General features: G+C 40.6%; 1 protein-coding gene and 1 non-coding gene across 3 annotated transcripts in view; one reads left to right on the top strand and one right to left on the bottom strand.

Annotated features, from left to right (window-relative positions):
• Positions 1 to 21,330, top strand: part of Ubn2 (ubinuclein 2) — a 70,546-nt gene that overhangs the window by 24,590 nt on the left and 24,626 nt on the right. For both annotated transcript variants that reach the window (XM_051151708.1, XM_051151709.1), the window contains exons 4-8: positions 1,402 to 1,539; positions 3,276 to 3,379; positions 4,240 to 4,729; positions 8,492 to 8,562; positions 18,784 to 18,913. In XM_051151708.1, the coding sequence (XP_051007665.1) occupies positions 1,402 to 1,539; positions 3,276 to 3,379; positions 4,240 to 4,729; positions 8,492 to 8,562; positions 18,784 to 18,913 (933 nt within the window). The remainder of the gene's footprint in view (positions 1 to 1,401; positions 1,540 to 3,275; positions 3,380 to 4,239; positions 4,730 to 8,491; positions 8,563 to 18,783; positions 18,914 to 21,330) is intronic.
• On the bottom strand, positions 3,832 to 3,938 carry LOC127194957 (U6 spliceosomal RNA). Its single transcript, XR_007831334.1, has one exon. It is a non-coding gene; the product is annotated as a U6 spliceosomal RNA (small nuclear RNA).

Below are 21,330 nucleotides of genomic sequence, written 5' to 3'. Positions count from 1 at the left end.
TATAGCCAATTAGCTGCACAAACTGCGCCCGCTGCGTGCCCAAGGACAAGGCCATTAAGAAGTCTGTCATCCGGAACATTGTGGAGGCCTCTGCTGTCAGGGACGTCTCTGAAGCCAGTGTCTTTGACGCTTATGTGCTTCCCCAGCTCCACATCAGGCTGCATTGCTGCGTGAGCTGTGCTGTTCACAGCAAGGTGGTCAGGGCTCCATCCTGTGAGGCCAGAAGAACCGAACACTGCCACCACAGTTTAGACCTGCGGGTCCGCCAAAGCTCGTGTAAAGGCAGGACAGAAGAAAAAAATACTTAAGACAAATAAAATGAGAGTTACACTTAAAAGAAAAAAAAAAAGAACATCATCCAACAAATAAGCTGGAATTTTGTTTTGCTAACTTATAACAAGAAACAAAAAAATGGTAGCAAAGGGAAGGGGGATGAAGAATAGTAGTCCCCTTGGTCTTAACTCTTTATCAGCGAGCACCAGTCAGAGTTCTTCCTAAACTCAAGTATACTGAATGATCACATCTACCTTTTACTTCAGATCTGAACTTTTTCTAAACTTATTCTGTGAACAGCATTCTTAGAGTTTTGATTTCATATATTCTAAATTAACAAAAACTAATTGTACATATTTATATGGTACAGTGTAACACTTTGATAATGTACATATTTTAATGATCAGGTGTTAAGGATAATTGGCCTGCATAATCACCTCAACCACCATTTCTTTTTGGTGACAACATTATAAGAACGTCTCCTAGCTATTTTGAAATACAAAGTTTTCTTCTTCATCCCAAACCTCTGGTATCTAAGGTTATGCTTTGTACTTTAATGAATTCAGCATATTTAGAGTCCAGATACAAAGGATAGTGTGTGGTATTGGTCTCTCTGTGCTGGCTTCTTTCACTTAACATGTGTTCTACATACGTTTTTTGGTTGGTTGGTTGGTTGGTTTTCCGAGACAAGGTCTCACTGTCTAGCCTGGCTATCCTGGAACTCTCTATGTAAATCTGGCTGGCCATGAACTCACAGAGAAACACCTACCTTTCCTTCCATGTTGTGGGGTTAAAGCTGTGTACCACCACCACCCTGCTTGGCTTTCTTTTTTAATGGCAAATAGTGTTTCACTATATAAATAAATGTACCACATTTTAATATTCCATTCATTTATTGATGGACACTTAGGTTGCTTTAGTGCCCTGACTTTTGCTAATGATGCTGCAGTAAGCTAAGAAGCACAGCATCTCTTTGGCGCACTGATTTCATGCTCTTTGGGGGTGTGCAGACTGCTGGGATTGCTGGATTTGCAGTTAGTATTTAAGGAAATTGTCAGTAAGTGCTGTTCTTTGACATTTGTGGAATTAATAGACATCAGAGTGTATTTGAAACTTTTTTTGCCCTAGTATGACGAATTAGTTCCTGCTTCTCTAACAACAAAATATGGAGGCTTCTATATCAACACTGGCACTCTGCAGTTTCGCCAAGCTTCAGATACTGAAGAAGATGATATTACAGATAACCAAAAGCACAAGCCACCCAAGGTGAGTTTGACATCTCAGCAGTAAGGAGAGCATAGAATTAATGTTATGCCTTCTGTTTTATTCTATTTATTTATTTTTTGCTGTGCTTGCTAAAAATTGAGCCCAGGAGTTCCTGCATGCTAAATGATCATTCCACTGCTGAGCTGAACTCCCACACCAGGGTAGTATTTTTTGATTATTCACCTTTTTTTTTTAAAGATTTATTTATTTATTAAGTATACAGTGTTTTGCCTGCATTTACACCAGAATAGGGTACAAGATCTCAGTATAGATGGTTGTGAGGCACCATGTGGCTGCTGGGAATTGAACTCAGGTCCTCTGGAAGAGCAGCCAGTGCTCTTAACCTCTGAGCCATCTCTGCAGCCCCTGATTATTTACTTTTTATTACTACTATATGTGTATATATGATGCGTGTGTGCGAGTGTGAGCATGTGTATACTATACTTTTGAGAGCTGGATTTCTCCTTTTACTGTGAGCTCTGGGGATTGAACGTGGGCCTTCAGGCTTGCATAGCAGGCACTTTCACCTGCTGAGCCATTTTGCTGATTACAGGATATACTTGTATCACTGACTGGCCTGGAATTTGCTATGTAGATCATGCTGACTTGAAATTCACAGAGATCTACCTGCTTCTGCCTCCTGAGAGCTGGTATTAAAAGCATGGGCCACCACACCTGGACTTAGGATAGGCTTTTTTAATATTATTTGTGCCACAGAATAGAACATGAAGAAAAGTAAAATACTATTGTTTAGTGAAATGTTACTTAATTACATTTTGAAATTATATTGATGTGGGCAAGGGATACACCTATATGCTAGAGTGCTTGTTTCCTATGCATAAGGCCCTGGATTTGATCTGCACATTATTTAAAAGAAAGAAAAACCGAACAAACAAACAAAATCTTTAATGTCAGCATTTGAGAGACAGAGGCATGTGGATCTTAGCCTGGTTTTTATAGCCAGTCAGGGCTACAGAGTGAGACTTTGTCTCTAAAAATAAAAAACAAAGCTGGCAAACAAACAAGAAAGTAAGATTTTCTATACAAGAGCCATTCATAACCATTAACTTCTCTCAGACCTAATCTGTAACAACTTCTGTTGTTGTGCTATAGCTGTAAAATGAATATTGCCCATAGCTGTGGGCCAAAGACTTTTAAAAAAAAACTAGAATCACTAAAATCCTTATTCAAAGTGTCAACTTAAAGGCCCACTGAGCTGAATCAAAACCACAGTTGAGATGGCTCAATTGGTAGAGTTTATATCATTGTATGAGGAACTGAGCTTGGATTCCCAGCTCCTATTTAAGAAGCCTAGTGTGGTGGCACATATTCCTGTAATTCTAGCACCCATGTGAAAAGCCCAACATGGTAGCGTACACCTGTAATCCAAACCCTGGCATGGCACAGACAGAAGGATGTCTGGGCTTGCCCACAAGCTAGTCTAGCCTAGTTGGTGAGTTCCACGTTCAGTGAGAAACCCTGTTTGAAATGAGGTAAACAACTGAAGAAGGTACCCAGTGTCCTCCCTGCCTTCACATCATCTGTACCCATACACCTACACAACAGCAGCAACAGCAACTAGAACCAGGCAGCAGTGCACATAGACCTCAGCAACACATACTTTCAGCAAGTAATAGCAACACTGACATGCTAAAACCTTAGATGCTGCATTACCAACATCAAAGAGGAGACTATTGGTATACTGATCAATGACACCTTCTCTTACCATTTTGTAGGTTCCCAAAATAAAAGGAGATGATATTGAAGTAAAGAAGCGGAAGCGGAACGAGGAAGGGGAAAAAGAGAAGAAGCCAAGGAAGAAAGTACCCAAACAGCTGGGGTATGCTAAGCCTATTAGGAAATGAGCACCACGAGCACTGCGGTGTCCTTTTAAAAACATATACTCACCACTAATGTATTTACTTAATCTAATTTGATAATGACCTACTGCATTTTAATGCTATTGTATTTATTATTAATAAGCAGGAGGCTTTGTCATCTTAAGAGACTCAGGGTGTTTCAGATTATACTTAGAGAGTTTTCATTGACTATTTTGTTCATTACAGCTTTTTTTTTTTTTTTGAGGGAATTTGTTTTTATTTAAAACCATTTTTAGAAAATGTAGGTTGAGGTGAAACTGAATATTCATCAAGGTTAACAGTAGTCCAGATTTATGATAAAATTTAAACTACTTTTTTCTTAAATAGTTTTTCTTTTTTACATATAGATTTATATTATTACACATATATACAATAACTACCTACAGCAAGAAGAACCATGACACAATCAGGAACAAGTATGGACCGCTTCATCAATTTGTGTGTCATCCTTGCAAAGGGGCCGTTCTAATCTTCCCTGTGTGGTTCCAATTTTAGTATATGTGCTGCCGAAGCGAGCACTCAGTACAACTTTTTAACCTGGAAGAATTAGTGCAGGTCCATATCTAATTGTAGGACTTGGGAGGTTGATGCAGTTGAAGCACATCCAGAGGATGGCACTTAGGGAGCTGGAGGCCAGCATGGGCTGTGGGAAACCTTGACGCATCATCTAGAAGATGGTGAAAAAGATGCTGTCATGAAAATATAATTTAATAAGAAACTAAGAAGACAATTTTGTTCTGCCATCTCCCACATGATTTAATTATCTTACTTACCAACTTTCAAAATGATGCAGCCTAACCAGTTTTCTCCCCCTTCACAGAGTTGTGGCTCTCAATTCACACAAGTCTGAAAAAAAGAAGAAACGCTATAAAGATTCCCTTTCTCTGGCTGCCATGATACGAAAATTTCAAAAAGAGAAGGATGCTTTGAAGAAGGAATCTACTCCTAAAGTCCCAGTGACCCCATGCACTTCCTCTCTGCCTAAGCCCCCTTGTGCCGCCACAGCCTTGGGGGATGACATCCCGGACTTAAGTCTGAACAGTGCTGATCCAGATCTCCCTATTTTTGTTAGCACAAACGAACATGAATTGTTTCAGGAAGCTGAAAATGCCCTAGAGATGCTAGATGATTTTGACTTTGACAGATTACTGGATGCTACTTCTGACGGGAGTCCCCTCTCCGAGTCAGGGGGAGAAAATGGAAACACCACCCAGCCCACCTTCGTCCCTCAGGTCACACCCAAGGTGGCACCTACACTTCCCGATGGTCTGCCTTTGCTTCTTGAGAAACGCATTGAGGACCTTCGTGTAGTAAGTGTAATGATGCTTTTGGTTTTTATTTGCTACACAAACATGTAGTTTAAATTTTTAAGAGATAAGCAGCACACAGTCCCAACAATTTATTTTCCATAGTCTCTTTTAGACGTTGGCTATATATACATAGTAGCATTGTGGAAGTGTACCTGAACTTAACTTGGTCCAAACTATTTCATCATGTAGCTGTTCTGTTTTACTTACTTACTTTTGCAGTTCTAAGGGATGAAATCCTGGGCTTCATATAACCTAGTTAAGAGTTCTACTACTAGCCGGGTGGTAGTGACACACACCTTTAGTTCCATCACTGAGGAGGCAGAGGCATGGTGGATCCTTGTTAGTTGGAGGCCAGCCTGGTCTACAGAGCAAGTTCTAGGACAGCCAGGGCGACACAGAGAAATTCTGTATTGAAAAAGAGTTCTACCTCAGAGCCATTTTGAGACCCTAATTATTTTCTGGTCTATTTTTCTAATTCATCAGAAGCTATCGTAAGCATTAGCTGTATTCGCACTGTGACAGCTGTCACATTACGTCTCTTCTCATATTGGACTCATTTGTTAGTTAACTAGCTGAAAAACCCAGTCTCATACATCCCCTTTCATCTGAGATACAGGATAGTCTGTGTTCAAATTTGGCAGGCCTGGCTTAAATTGATTTTTGATTACTTTAGCATGCTTGCCTAAATCCATGCCTTATTTTGGTCATTTTGAATTTTCTTCCTGTGATTATAAAAATAATATAAACCAGGTGTGGTAGTGGATAATTACAGTCTCAGCAGTGGAGGCTGAGACTGGCCCATCTACTATAAACAATATAGACTGTACTTCATACATAAGGAAAAATTTGAATTACTCACCCCTAGCAGAAGCATCCATTATTCAACTAGAGGGGTGTATAGATTTTAATTCATGAATTTGAAGATAGGTTCTGCTAAGAATCATTCTTGGTAACCTAATATATGAGCTCCCCTCTATTCTGTGTTTTTCTCCTAAGACTTCTCCATTTAAGTCACCCATATGTTGTGTTTATTCTCTTATTCCCTTAACTGTCCTGTGCAGGGGAGCAGAAGGGTTCTCTTCTTTTGTCAACTGGCCCTTTGGTTTTATTGATTGATTGCTTTGTAAACTCTTTTTCGTGTTATTTAATGTTTCTAAGGTTGTGATTTACTATTAGCTGCTTTCTGTTTTTACTTATTTGAATTTCTTTCCTCACTTCAGGTTTAGAGGAACTGTGTTAAAAGAGCTCATTGCCAGTGTTAACTATATTTCTTAAAGTGTTCCCCTACCCCCACCCCCACCCCGAGACAGGGTTTCTCTGTGTAGTCTTGGCTGTCCTGGACTCACTCTGTAGCCCAGGGTAGCCTCAAACGCACAGAGATTCACCTGCCTCTGCCTCCCGAGTGCTGAGATTAAAGGCGTACGCCACCACGCCTGGCCTCAGTTCATTTTTCTTTACAGCTGAATTTTTTTTACAGTTAAAAGTACCATGGTTTTACTCCTCATTCATTGTTGATTGACATTAGGCTATCTGCTGGCTATTACGAAGAGGAGCAATAGCTGGTTGCTTGTTTTCTTGGTGTTCCGATTTCTCTTTATTTGAATGATGGTGTCCTTGGCTATATAGAAAATTTCAGTTTCATGAGGTCCCATTTGTTAGTTGTTGGTCTTAATTCCTGAGCCTCCAAAGTTGTATTTGTAAAGTTCCCTCCTGTGCCTTATGTACAAGTCTTTTACTTCTTTTCTTTTCTTTTTTTTAAAGGTTTATTATTTATTAAGTATATAGTGTTTTGCCTGCCTGTACACCCGAATGCGCATGACAGTTTTGTGGTTTGCACAAAAGGCCTTAGTCTAAATCTTGGCTGCACAACTTACTGGCAGTTCGATTTGGGGGAGTCTTGTGTAACTTTTCTAAGTTTTTGGCTCCTTATTTGTAAGATTGGGGAGCAGATGTAATACCAGCATCTAGCTGTTTCTGCAGAGCTGTGTGATAATGAATATAAAGTACATAGACTACAAACTAAAACAAACAGAAAATAGAAAATTAGTTAGTTCATAGACACACCATCAAGGGCACTCTATAGGAAGCAGAAATAATCTTGTTTTTAAAATATTGTGGTTTGAGGGCTGCTTAGCTTGGGAACTTGCTTAACATGTTCAGGGTCCTGGTTTTGCTCAGCACAGAAAAAAATGATGCGGGTTGACTTAGCAGTAGGTAAAACCCAGCAGTTTAAGCAATGAAATAAAATGAAAGTCCTAACATATCAAAGACAAGAGTAGAAAATACTATTGCCTGGCATATTTGTGACATTTAATATTAAATTGGATTTTAAGGGGCTGGAGAGATGGTGCAGAGGTTAAGAACACTTGACTGATCCTCCAGAGGTCATGAGTTCAATTCCCAGCAACCACATGGTGGCTCCCAACCATCTATAATGTGATCTGGTGCCCTCCTCTGGCCTGAAAATGTACATGCAGGCAGAACACTATATACATAATAATAAATTAAGTTGGATTTTGTTTAGCTCTTTGAGACAAGGTTTCTCTGTGTAGTCTTGATTTTCCTGGACTCACTTTTGTAGACCAAGCTGGCCTCGAACGCACAGTGATCCACCTGCCTTTGCCTCTTGAGTGTTGGGATTACAGGCGTGTGCCACCGTGCCCAACCTGTCTAATTTTTAATCACATTAAAGCTTTTAAGATTACAAAGTTTGGGCTGGAGAGATGGCTCAGTGGTTAAGAGCACTGTTTGCTCTTCCAGAGATCCTGAGTTCAATTCCCAGCAACCACACGGTGGCTCACAACCATCTGTGCTGTAATCTGATGCCCTCTTCTGGCCTGCAGATATATATGCAGATACTCATCTACATAAAATAAATAAGTCTTTTAAGAAAAAAGGTGATAAAGTTTAAGGTGGACATGTGGCAAATGCCTGTGATCCCAGGAGGATCACCAAGCTCAAGACTAGCCTGGGAGTGCGCGCGCATATGTGTGTGTACGTGTACGCGCGCACACATTCTTACATGTTTTTACTCAAAGGAAATGTTCATTCTGTACTTTAGGCATTTTGGCAAGGGTTATCTATCACAGGGTCGATACTCAGTTTTTAGTTTCATTCTTTTTGTGATCTTTGATGATTAAGTCTAAAAATAGGTAGTGCTAGTGTATTTTCGAGTTGCTGCTTCTTTTGTTTAAGTTTTTCAAGACAGTTTCTCTGTGTTATCTTGGCTGTCCTTTACTTGAACTCACAGCAGTAGTGATCCACCTGCCTCTGCCTCCCAAGTGCTGGGCCTACAGGTGTGAACAACGCATTGCTTCTTTTTAGGTACAGTATGTCCCTTTGGTTGTCATGTAGTGGCCCTAGGAGGCTGCTTTATTTTAGGCGGTACTTCAGTTCCATGTGCCATTCTTACCCACTGTGTGCTTTGCCTTTAACTTTTTGGAGCATTTATCTTTCTTTTTAAAAATTCTCTCAGAAAGACAAACTATACCTGCTGTCACTTTGATTTTAGCATAGCACTACTGATTTTGCATGTCCAGGTGAGAGAAAAGTCTCTTAAGTCACTAAGTCTGTGTTGGCTATTACAGCCACTGCAGAAAACATACATGATAGCCTCTTTGATTTGGATCTCAAATGGCTTTGCCTGACCCTAGGTCCAAATTTGTGTTAATTTACTGATAATGAAGTTTATTATTGTTGTTGTTAGATAATTCATGTCAGTAATTGTGAATTATGTTGTCTGCTTTTCTTATGTTTCTCTAGGCTGCCAAACTTTTTGATGAAGAAGGAAGGAAAAAATTCTTTACACAGGATATGAATAATATTCTTCTGGAGTAAGTGATTTTTATCTTTTTCTTTTTAAACCTGGCCTGGGAGTAAGTCCTAATAATAGAATATTTGTCTAGTGTTTGTGAGGCCCTAAGTTCAATTCCTACCTCGAAAGAAAGAAAAAAGAACCAGTGGCTAACCTTGCAGGCTGCTGAGCTTGTTGTCAGTAAAGTGCTTGCCTAGCCGTGGATTTGCACAAACTGGGTGTGCTGGGTCCCCATCTGCAGTTTTAGCACTTCAGAAATGAAAGATGAACAGCTGAAGGCCATCCTCAGCTGCATTGGGAGTTGAAGGCCAGCCTGGGCTACTTGATATACTCTATCTCAAATTAATAAACCAATTCATTAATAAAAACTTTACAGAGAGTGGTGGTGCCTGCTTTTAATTGCAGCAACAAGAAGCTGAGGCAAGAGAACTACAAATTTGAAGCTAGCTTGGGATGCAAGTTGAGAGCCCATGAGATGATTCAGTGGGTAAAAAATACTGCTATGCAAGGTTGTTCTTAGCTTGAACCCCAGAACCCAGATGAAAGGAGAGAACCCACTCCCAGTGTCACCTGCCCCTGAGCTCCACACCCTGCAGCTTGCATCCACTCACGTCTGCACACATCATACACGTAGGATAATAATTATAAGTAGGTGGTTAAGGGGCTGAGGATATGGTTCAACTGGAACAGTCCCAGATGCCCTAGCACTGCACGGAACTGGCAGTGGTACTTTATACCTGTTATCTCAGCACTGTAGAGGTGGAGGCCGGAGAGCCAGGACATTCAAAGTCACCCTCAGGAATAATATTAAGTTATAGGCTAGCCTGAGCTATATGAGACTTTGACTTTAAAAACAGACAACAACAACAAAAAACTACATACATACACATAGTTGACCTGTGAAAACCAACAGATGGCTCAATGGATAAAGTGCTTACCATCAAATCTGATGACCTGAAGGAGAGAGCCTCCTCACAGGTACTCCATAGTGCCATATGTATGCATATATACACATGGTATTAGATGTATACGCACACACACACACACACACACACACACACACACATACACACACAGGTGCACGCACACCCACGTAAATGTTATTTTTAAATATTTCATTAATTGACCTGTAAGACAGATGCATTTGTTTGCCATACTACTTACAATAGTTACAGCCTTTGATATTCCTAGTTTTTAAAGCCAGGGACCACTGTGTAGACTGATTATTCAGCTATTTCTAGGTGTATTTTGTGTCACCTTATATAAAAATGTCTGTGAGTTTAGAGTATTTATTCAAATTGGTATAATTGTCCACCTATTTCCATTACTTAGAATTGGGACATGATTCTGTGGTTATAGTGAGGTTAATTATAATGCATACAAAATTTATAGCCAAATGGAAACTATAGTTCAAGGAAGAAATCTTGGAGTCAGGTGTGGTGGTACAGGTGGGAGGCAAAGGCAAGCCTAGTTTACAGAGTGAGTTCCAGGACAACCAGGGCCACACCAAGAAACCCTCTCTTGCAAAAAACAAACAAATCTTGCCTGTAAGTTTATATTAACTTTTAGAAATCAGATAAGGAGAAAAAGGTGAAGGCTCATATATGACATGGATTATACTTAAATGAGCAGATGTTTAGCTTTAGTGTCAGTTTTATATGCAGAGTCTGATACTAATGAAGCTTCAAATTTGAAGGTTGTAGCAAAATAAGATGTAAGTGGTTGTCCGAGATTTTACCTGTTGATTATAGGGTATAAGCATATAATTGACTGCAGACAGAACTAGATAAAAGTGTAACCAGGAGGAAAGAAACACATTATACTTGTGTCGTGAAAATAATTGATCTGGCTGTGCGTGGTGGTGCACACCTGTAATCCCAGCACTCGAGAGGCAGAAGCAAGCAGATCTCTGTGAGTTCAAGGCCAGCCTGATGTACAAAACAAGTCCAGGATAGCCAGGACTACAAGAGAGTGCCTGTCTTTAACCCTCCCCATCCCTCATCCCCACCCCCCAAAAATTGGTCTGCTCTGGTATTACATAGTATCAGAAAGATACAAGCAAGCAATGTTTCTGTGACTCCTGTCTTTTAAAGCACCATAACAGAAATATTAGATATAAAGTTTGTTTTTTCATTATTTATAATTAGTTGCAGGCTCTGCTATCCTGATACTTAAAAAATAGACTCCTGGAACACAAGTGTGCTTCCTTCCAGTGCAGCAGCAGAAGAGCTCTTTGTTTTAGCCAGGGATTTTCAGGTTGAATGCAGGTGCCTGAAAGAGGTCCATGGTTCTTCACCTCTGTGCTGCCACCTTTACTGATTACCTTTAAACTCCAGATTCATTAGCCAGTGCCGCTGGTACTCATCAGACTTGTCCCAAATTCATAATCAGATCTCACTAGCCATTTTTCTCTTTCCCTGTATACTAGATCAGTCCTTTCCTCGTGGCTAATACTGGCCTTTTTGCTCTCTCCCTCTTCCCCTCCCCCCTCTGTTTCACTCTTCTATAAGAGGGGAAATCTATTTTTACCCTGGGAGAGCCAGTAGCCCGTCCTTCCGCTCTGGCAGAGCAGGTAAACACACGATTGTTGTTCCATTAATTGGCTTCTCTTTTCATTCTTTCCCCGTCTGTCATAAAATAAATCTCTTCATGGGAGCTCATCTACTCTTGTTTCTCTTTTATGAATGTTTTTATTTTTATTTTATATGTATGGGTATTTTGCCTGCACATATGTAACTGTATCATGCATGTGCCTGGTGCCCAGTGAGGTTAGAAGAGGGTGTCAAATCCCCTGGAATTAAAATTACATAGTTGTTAGGCTCCATATGAGCACTGGGAATCAAACCTGGGTCTTCTAGAAGAGGGGCAGTGCCCTTAACTGCTGAACCATCTCTCCAGCTCCACTCTCCAACCCCCTTCTAATTTTTATTTCTTCAAGCCCTTAGGCTCAGAGTTGAGATTTCCTCCTCCTAGTCACTTTATTATCGTCTTTGCCCCTCTTTTTTCCCCTCTCCTCATGCTTTTTCTCTTCTGGACAGAGTTGGTGTTGTAATAGCGTGTGGTGATGATTTGATGCAGCAGTCCTATGACATTACCCAGGCTTAGCAGCCTCATTATTTCTTCCTTTTGCTGAAGAGGAAAACATTGGTTTCTCAATTCACCTTTTTTTAAAAAAAAAATCTGAATTTGACCTGAATTAACAAGTATACAATATACTCGCTTGATTTTCTTTCCCGGTACCTGAAGCATGCATTCCTAAAAGGTAATGGGCTTCTGACTGCAGTTCCACTCAGTGCACTAGGCGAGCACTCAGTTTGCTGAACCCCCCATGCCCTCTCGAGACCTTCAAGCTCTTTGGTGCTTTTTGAATGAGTAAGGACTTAGCAGAGGACTTAACACTTGGTTTCTCCCCAAGGAGTCAGCTTTTCCCTTATCTGAGGTAACATTTTTGGAAACCAATAACTTTTTAAACTGTCTCGTTGAGTCACTAGACTTATGTGGAATTTCTTAGTACTTGGAGAGTTTGTATTTTATTTTTAATCGCAGCTAACTTTTTAACAATAAGGCAAGTCCGGAAGTCCTGCTACTAAGAGTCTAGGCCCTTAGTAACTGTCTAGCCAAATGCGATCAACCAAGCATATCTGCATAGCATTCATGACTATGATGTTGTTTCCCTGTGTGGGCTCTTGAATTTAACCTGTTCACTATCTAGTTTTTCTAATACCAGTAATCTTTCTTTTTACCAATTCTAAAGAGTGTGATTTTGTCTGTTCTGTTTTGTTTTGTTTTTCTGAAATTACAATTTTTGGTTTTTCAAGACAGGGTTTTTCTCTGTAGCCCTGGCTGTCTTGGAACTTTGCTTTGTAGAGCAGGCTGACCTCGAACTCAGAGATCTGCCTGCCTCTGGCCCCTAAGCACTGGAATTAAGGGTGTGTGCCTCCACTGCCACTACCACCACCCAGTTGAAATTAATAGTATATCTTAGAGGTGATAAATTCATTTGATATAGAGGGTTTTCTAATCTCCCTGTATGTTGTCCTATGTCCTATAATTATCTGTGGTGGCTTGACTCTTGTTATCAAGAGCCCCAATTTGCTTTATTTTGTTGGTTTTGTTTTGATACAAGGTCTCACTATGTAGCCTTGGTTGGCCTGGACCTCTTATATAGAACAGGCTAGCCTTAAATTCAGAGAGATCCATGCCTCTTCTTTCCAAGTAGGATCAAGTGTGCACCACCAACCCAGCTAAGAGCCTTCAATAATGGCTGGCACCTGTTGTTATTTTTCTTCAGTAGCACCTGTAGATAGTAATCTTTTTCATTTTGAGAGACACCTTATTGTTTCTCTATGCTAAAATATGGTAACTTATTACAAGCTTTGCTGCTTTATTTAAAAGTTAAATCAAGAGAGAAGAGAAAAAAAATGTTAATTTCAGTGAATGAGATTTAAGACCATTGACCCAAATTTTTTGGTCAAGTTATGCAAGCTTTATTTTCTGTCAGACAGGGCTAGCTCCCTAGAGCGAGGTTTGAGAAAATAGCATTGAACACAGGAGAAAGTCAGGCATATGTAGCCTAAAAACCTACAAGACTAGAAGGTTTTCAAGGGTTTGGCTAATTGGGAACTTGGCAGAACATCTCAAAATTATTTGGCAGAACGTTTTATCATGAAGGAGATCAGGCTATATGGTGTGGAACATGTCAAATTCTAGAAAAATGGGTCAAGACATGGTCAAATTTAAGTCTTAAAGAACACAAAGGAGCCGGTGGTGCATGTGTATAATCCCAGCACTCAGGAGGCAGAGGCAGGTGGATTTCTGTGAGTTCAAGGTCAGCCTGGTCTACAAAGTGAGTCCAGGACAGCCAAGGCTACACATAGAAACTTGTCTCGGGGGAAAAAAAAGAAAAGAAAACAGGAAGGACCCTATTTTGACCTTGTAACAAGATGGCTTCTAATCTTAGATGGAGTCAGGCTGGTCCATCATTTCCCCTTGTTTTATGTGTCCCTTTCAAATACTTGATAAGGGATGGTCATTTCTATCTGTTGTATAGACTGATAATGCTGGCAGGAGCAAGTATTTGCAGTTTTTATATGGCGAGGAACCAAATATGTGTCATGGCTAGGGTCTCTCTAATTATTTTTGATATTAGTTTAGGACATATAAGCATTTCTTTTTTTTTTTTAATTTATTTTTATGAGTGCTCTATCTACATGTATACCTGCATACCAGAAGAAGGGATTATAGGGTTTAGATGGTTGTGAGCCACCATGTGGTTGCTGGGAATTGAACTCAGAACCTCCGGAAGAGCAGACAGTGCTCTTAACCACTGAGCCATCTCTCCAGCCCCCATATAAGCATTTCTTAAACCATCCTTTTTGTTCTGTATAGAGCAGGTGGAGTTCCCCTATCATACTGTAGAACTATTTCAGGTAGTGAATCTACCTGTTGATAAATCTTAGTCTGTTTGGTTTTAATAGGTACCTTTTTGACAATAAAGGAGCCATTTTGTCACTTTTGCCAGGAAATTTCCTTTGGATCTAACATCCCAACCTTTGTTGAGGATAAGTGACAGTATATTCTTTCCTGTAACAGCTTCTCAGCTGAAATTGTCAGGGCCCAGGAAGGCTGGACTGTTAGTCAAAGGCCAGGAGGAGATTTAGGCGGTGGGGCACTTGTTAGAAGTGTCTGGCTTATTGACCCAGCTGAAGAGACAGAGAGCTGTCCTGTCTGCTGGACTGGTTCAAATCAGCTTTCAGCAAGTCCAGGGCTCTTAAGTTTTTTAGAACTACTTGGGTCTGGCATGTGTAGAACAATTTGTAGTGCACAGTTTGGCCTCAAAGTAATTCCAGCAATCTGCTCTACTCTGGCTTCTCATTTACTGGCTAGCTTGTTCTTCACCTGAGTTCTCTCTCTCTGCAACCTGTCAGTCCATTACTAACCTGGTAAAACTGCCTCCACCCTGTCCCCCCTCTCTCTGTATTGCCCCTTGTCCCTTACCCTTAAGTACTACCTTCCCTTTCCCCTCTCTTCTCGTGAGAGTTGGCTGTATCCTATTTTGTCTAGTCTTTCTCTAATTCATCATGTTTTCTGCCACATAACTAGACATCACTTTCAAACATGGGCGCTTCCTTCTACAGACTAACTTTACCTTCGTTGTTTGGGATTAGAGGCATGTACCACTACACCTGGACCTTTTCTTTTCTTTACTGAAACTTGCTCTATACCAGGCTGGCCTTGAACTCTGGTCTGCTTGCCTCTGACTCCAGGATTAAAGGTGTGCTTGTATTCTAGCCAGATCACACAGACCTAGTAGGTCTTTGGATGTGATCTCTTGCCAGAACAGCCACATTCTGAATTAAAATTTCTCTGCAACTTACCCCTTTCTGTTTAAGCTAAAAATTGTACACAGTTTAACTTTCACAATAGAAACTATTATCAATCCCATAAACTTAACAGTCCAAATGTCCTTATGAAGATCCACTCAGGCATTGGTGCCGCGATCCTCCATAATTGCAGTCCTGATCATTGGTCCTTCAGCAAAAGTCCATTTCAACATCAAGGTTTTCCAGTTTGCCAGCCTTCAGCTGGTTTGTAAAGCTTCCTCCATGCAGAGGGATTTGCTTTCTGCATTGTCTGTGTTGCTGTCTTTCTTCCTCTCTTCTTTGAGTCATGCCTTTCGTGTGGAAGCTTCTCTTACTTGGATTGGATCTTTATCAGTTTTGATGCAAGCCATAGTCTTTCTTTACTGTTGGAAATATAGACAAACCCTCTTCCCCAGCCTACCATATTGTCTGAGTTCCATCCTGATGGTAAAACATCTTTAAAGTGTACAGGTTGATCTAATAGTCTTTCAGCTAATCTTATTCTACCTTTCTGTTTATCAAGGTACAATTAGATCTATATGAACCCACATAGAAGCTAAACATTTAGGTACTCTCATCCTATGCCAGTGAGCTGGGCTGCCTACCTTGATCCTCACTGTCATTAGGTATCACGGGTTCACAATTAAGCATTTTCTGTTCTTTTAGTTCCTCTGTCTCTTGTCTCTCAAGTCTTTGTATCATAATAGCTAACTTTTCTTGTACAGTTATTTTTTTCAATCTTTTTTGAGAGGAAAACTATAAAGATTGTAAGTGACAGTAGAGAGGGGTTTGCTCTGGAGGTCATAATTGCAACGAGTCCTACTTTGCCTTTTTCAAGCAACATTTCTGTCCCCCCTCAATTCCCACCCTGTCCTCAAGGAGTCTGAAAGGTAGTTTCTCATTTTTAATGTAGGAAAAGTCTGTCTATATAAGTAAAATTGTCTTTTGGGGTGGCTTACTGTGATTCCCTGTCTCATGGCTCTTTCATCATTCCTTGTTCTTGGCCCGAGGCTCCCACTGCTCTGAGGTCTCCTGTGTCTCTCTGGGTATCCAACCTAACTCAAAGAACTGAATCTTCCTCTGGAGATAATCCCAGACCGCTGTGGCTTTTTGTCAGATGTTTCCTGTCCTCTGCAATGTTTCTGGACTTCCTTCTTCAGTAACGTTGGGTTTTCTTACCAGCCACTTGAATGCCACATGCAAAATGATCTTTATTCGCTTGTTTCAATTGTTGTCTCAGAGGATTATTTACCAGCTCGTCAGAACTCCATTGGTTGGTGTTAAAACTCTGGACCTTTAAAATCTTAGTATGGCAATAGCACAGAGAGGGGAAAAAAAATCTGAAACTTTTATTTTAAATCACCTTTTAGGTCCCATATAAGTTATTTAAGTTTTCATATCTTTAGATGCTTATGACTTGCATTTTAAATTATTTTTAACCTTTATAATTTATAAAAACCTTAATATTTATCCAGTCATTTGCTACTAAATATATGGTTGAATATTAATAGCACCCCCGCACTGCAGACCTTGAGCGGTCCCAGCCACCTGCCCTGGCTTTCTGTGTAGTGCCCCATCACAGCTAGCTCCTAGATCAGCTCCTAGCAGCTGACCCAGATCTTGGCTTGGATGAAGGGAAAACAAAGCAGTGCAAAAGTTATCGGGCTTCTGAGATGGGGTGTGCCCCTGTGGTAGCAGCAGAGGTTGCAGATTTAAAGAGATAGCAAAAGTGAAACTAACAAGCACAGAGTATAAAACATTTAAGGGATGAAGACAGCAAAAAGTAAACAGAACATAGACTGTTGGAAGAGAGCAGTCAAAAACAAAACATGTGCTAACCATCTTCATGCATACATTTAACTGGACTTGACCAAAATTTCTGTCTTGGCTTCCATTATCCAAGAACCAAATAGGCACTGTGACTTCTATAGTGCCATAAGCAGGAGAAAATAAAACACAAAACAAGGCAGGTGTGGTGGTGTGCGCTTTTAATCCCAGCACTCGGGAGGCAGGGGCAGTTGGATCGCTATGAGTTTGAAGCCAGCCTGGTCTACAAAGTGAGTCCAGGACAGCCAGGGCTACACAGAGAGACCCTGCCTTTAAAAAAACAAAACTAAAGAAAAGAAAAACACATGAAACTATAGGGTACCAAGAACCAAGAACCAGGAGCCAAAAACCAGATGTGCAGTGTGAATCTCACTAGAGCCGTGGACAGGAGTTCATGTACTCATCAGGTACCCCACTGTCCCAAGCAGGATCCCAGCAGACCAGTGCCAGGTGTCGTAGAAGGAGATGCCTTACTATGAGGCCTCCTCAGGCAGGGGCTTGCTGATTTCTTTCTTTTCTTTCTTTCTTAAGATTTATTTATTATGTATACAGAGCCCTGCCTGTATGACAGAAGAGGACAGTAGATTACATTATAGATGGTTGTGAGCCACCATGTGGTTGATTTATTTGTGTGTGTGTGGCACTTCTCTCTAACAGTCTGCCAAATAGAGAGCATGCCTCAGGACCTTGGAACATCTTTAAGGTACACACCTCCTGGGGCAGCATTCTGGTCCTGGAGTCCCAGAGTAAAGTCTGGCTTCAGAATTTGTACTTGAGTTGTAATCTTGCTGGGGCAGTTAATCCCACCTAATGAGAGTAAAGACCACTGAACCAAATTTTTTGTTCATATTAAGTAAGCTTTCTTTTCTGTCAGAGAGGGCTATCTCCCTAAACTGAGGTTGAGAAAATATTGAACATAGGAGGAAGTAAGGATTATATGGCCCAAAAAGATGGAAGTCTTGGGTTTATTTGGCAAAACATCTTATCAGGGTGGAGGTTAGGGTATAGGGTGTGGAACATGTCAAATTCCAGAAAATGGGTCCAGACATGGTCAAATTTAAGTCACACCGAAAGCAAAAAGACATTTATACTGATCTTGTAGCAAGATGGCTTCTAAATCTTAAGATGGAGTCAGGCTGGTTCATCAAAATGAAATAACTTCTAGGCAAAATGCAAATTTAACAATTAGTTTTCTGTCCCAAAAAAGGAAGTGAGTTCCAGCACTCGAGGCAGAGGTAGGTGGATCCCTGTGAGTTCGTGGCCAGCCTGGTCTAAAGTGTGAGTCCAGGACAGCCAAGGCTACACAGAGAAACCCTGTCTCAAAAAAACCAAGAAAAAAAAGTGAGGGGGGGGGGCAGGGAGAGTGAGAACGGATCATTTATAAATTGAGTAAAGCCAGGTGTGGTGGTGCACACCTTTAATCCCAGCACTGGGAGGCAGAGGCAGGTGGATCTCTTGAGTTCGAGGCCAGCCTGGGCTACAGAGTGAGTTACACAGAGAAACACTTTCTCGAAAAACCAAAAAAATAAAAAATAAAAAAAAATAATAATTTGAGAAAGCTATTAAATACACAGCTGTGTCACAGGTATGATAAAGGAAACAAAGATGAAGAGATAGAATAGCATGTGTGCATAGCTGAGTAGGAGGAGCTTTGCCTTTTCAGATCCTTAAGGGAAAGTACTGTAGGGACTATGGTGAATGTAATTTTTGGAAACATCTGCCTTTGCTTGCTTGCTTGCCTTCTTTCTTTCTTATTTTGTTTTTGTTTTTGTTTTGTTTGTTTGATTTTCAAGAGAGAGAGTTTCCCTGTATAGTCCTGGCTGTCCTGGAACTTGCTTTGTAGACCAAGTTAGCCTCAGACTCCAAGGTCTGTTTCCTTCTGCCTCCCCACTACTAGGATCCACCACCACCACCACCACCCAGCTTTTTTCCAGCTTATATGGTGCTGTGTAAAAAGGATTCTATGTTGTTTACTGTTGTGTGGTTTTTTGTTTGTTTGTTTTGTTCTTGTTTTGTTTGTTTGTTTGTTTGGTTTGGTTTTTTTTGGTCAGCATCGAGTTACAGCTACAAGAAGTAGGCCCTGTCATTCGTAGTGGCGTCTACTCCCATCTTGAAGCTTTTGTGCCGTGCAATAAGGAAACCCTGGTAAAGCGTCTAAAGAAGCTCCATCTTAACGTTCAGGTAAGTGGGAGAGTGGCACCCCCATCTTTGGGCTGTGACCTGTAAGATGTTTGCGAAGAGCCTTTGCACGCCCCTCACTTTACAGTCCTGTCACACACGTTACTGCGCGTAGGGAGTTGCTAAAGGGGCTTGAGGGCCAGCAAGGTGGTAAGCCTACCAAAACTCAGTTCCACAAATGTGCTATGGCACGAAAAACAACACACACAATATTTTAGAAATTTTCATTCAGCAGTTGATAGATTTAAATGAAAAGTGCTGGTTCCTGTGGCACACATTCCTGAACTAGAAAGTCAGTGTGTAGGTACCACAGATAGGATTATTTGTTAAGGCACTGATTTCTGTTAACAAAGACTGTTTTTGACTTGAGAATTTTTAATTCCTTCTTGATTCAAAGCAGATTAATGAACAAAGAAATTGTATTGCTATCTCTTGTTTTGCGCAGGGGGGGTTGGTGGTTTTGTTTTTTGGGGGCTTGTTGAGGGGAGCTTTCCAAGATAGGGTTTCTCTGTGTAGACTCGCTTTGTTGACCAGGCTGGCCTCGAACATGCAGCAGTCCTCCTGCCTCTGCCTCCCGAAAACTGGGATTAAAGGTGTGCACCACCATACCCGCCCGGCTCTTATTTTCTTTTTTTGCCAGCAACTTTAGACATTGGCAGTTGGAGCCAAAATTCAAATGACAAGAATTCTGATAAAATAGAACTAGAAATAGAAACACTTTTTAGTTTTTGTTTTTTGAGACAGGGTCTCACTATGTACCTTGGCTGGCCTGGAGCTCACAGCAGGTTGACCTTGAACTCACAGAGATCACCAGCAGTGGTGGGATTCAAGGTATGCACCACCACACCCAACCCAGAGGAGCACTGGTGTAGCATATAAGACACTTTGCCTTTTCCTTTTTGAGAAGTGGAGAATGTAAGACCTAGACTAGCAGGCTTACTTTTGGTGCTGAGATTGTAGGCCTTCAATGCTCTGTTTGTGTTACATTGTATCCTTACTTTCAGTGTGAGTGCTCTTCCTGTGTGTACATCTGCTCATGATGCCCACAGAGGGCAGAAGAGGGTGTTAGCACCCCAGAATTGGAGGTCAAGGTTGTGTTAACTGCCATGTTGTGGGTTCTTGGAACAGAATCTGGGTTTATCTCCCTATGTGTTTTTGTTTATTTGTTTGTTTTGTTGGTTTTGGTTGTTGCTTTGTTTTGTTTGAAACAGGCTCTCCCTATGTAGCTCTGGCTAGTCTAGAACTGGGTATATAAATCAGACTGGCCTGCCACTGTCTCCTGAATACTAAGATTAAAGACATGCACAGCTGTGACTGGCCTCACCTCACCTGGTTTTGTGTCTTTCTGGGACTTAAACCTAGGCCTAGGGCTTAGTACATTTTAGGAAAATGTTCAACCAACGGAGCTGCATTCCCATTGCCAGATTATAAGATGCTTTGGGCCAGCTGCCGTGGTGCATACCTTAAATACCACACTTTGGAGGCAGAGGCCGCCTGTTCTATATGGTGATTTCCAGGGCAACCAGAACTATATAGGAAGACCCAGTTTTGAAAAAAGCAATAACAAAAACAAAACCCAAAATATTTGCAAAGAAACATTTGAAGTTATTTAGTGTTTCATTGACTATGGGAGAAAGACATCATCGATCTTGTCCTTGTTGGTCCTAAGCTTTGTCACACCGTTTGTATCCCTAGACATTGTATTGTAAGCTTTATATTGTTTGAGCTTCACATAGATAGAAACAAATGATTTTCTTCTGTAACTTGTTTCTAACACTGTTGTGCCTCAGATGTGTGTCTACCTATAATAGAAATCCATTTCTGCAGATCTGTGTAAAGCTCTCTATTATATGCATGTATCTCATTTAGCTTATCTGATGGATATTGGAAATTTCCAGGGAGGTCATCTTAACTACATAATTATTCAAAAAACTAAATGTTGAAAAAAATTTTAAATAGTATATTATGCCAGATACCATTATATTAGTTTATTAATTGGTATCCATGGAATAGGTTAAAATGCTTTCTAGTCATAATTTTTATGTTCTAAATACATCTTTTATCAGAGTTTATATAATGATGTTTCAGGACTTGGCTCAGAGTGAAGGTTTGCTTGGTATACATGAATCTCTGAGGTCAGTTCTTATGTGCTTCAATGAAGAAACAGCTAAGCTATTTCTGTGCCTATGATAATAATAAAGATTTAATTAGTAAAGCACTTAACTATATGTTATTTGCAAGATCAAAATGCTGTTGGCTGATTTAAACTGTCCAATACAAAACTCTTATTTTCTTTCTATGCTGAACCCATATGGAGAAGAGTTTCAGTTTTCTCTTTCATTTGGCCTTGAACTTAATTTTTACTTGCAGCATAAGTTATAATTGCTAACAACCACTGGGAGAACAGAATGCCCACATCC

The sequence above is a fragment of the Acomys russatus genome, chromosome 10 (assembly GCF_903995435.1).
Source record: "Acomys russatus chromosome 10, mAcoRus1.1, whole genome shotgun sequence".
Classification (NCBI taxonomy): Eukaryota; Metazoa; Chordata; class Mammalia; order Rodentia; family Muridae; genus Acomys; species Acomys russatus.
The sequence above is the reverse complement of the archived record's forward strand: the minus strand, read 5'-3'. Positions and strand labels throughout refer to the sequence as shown.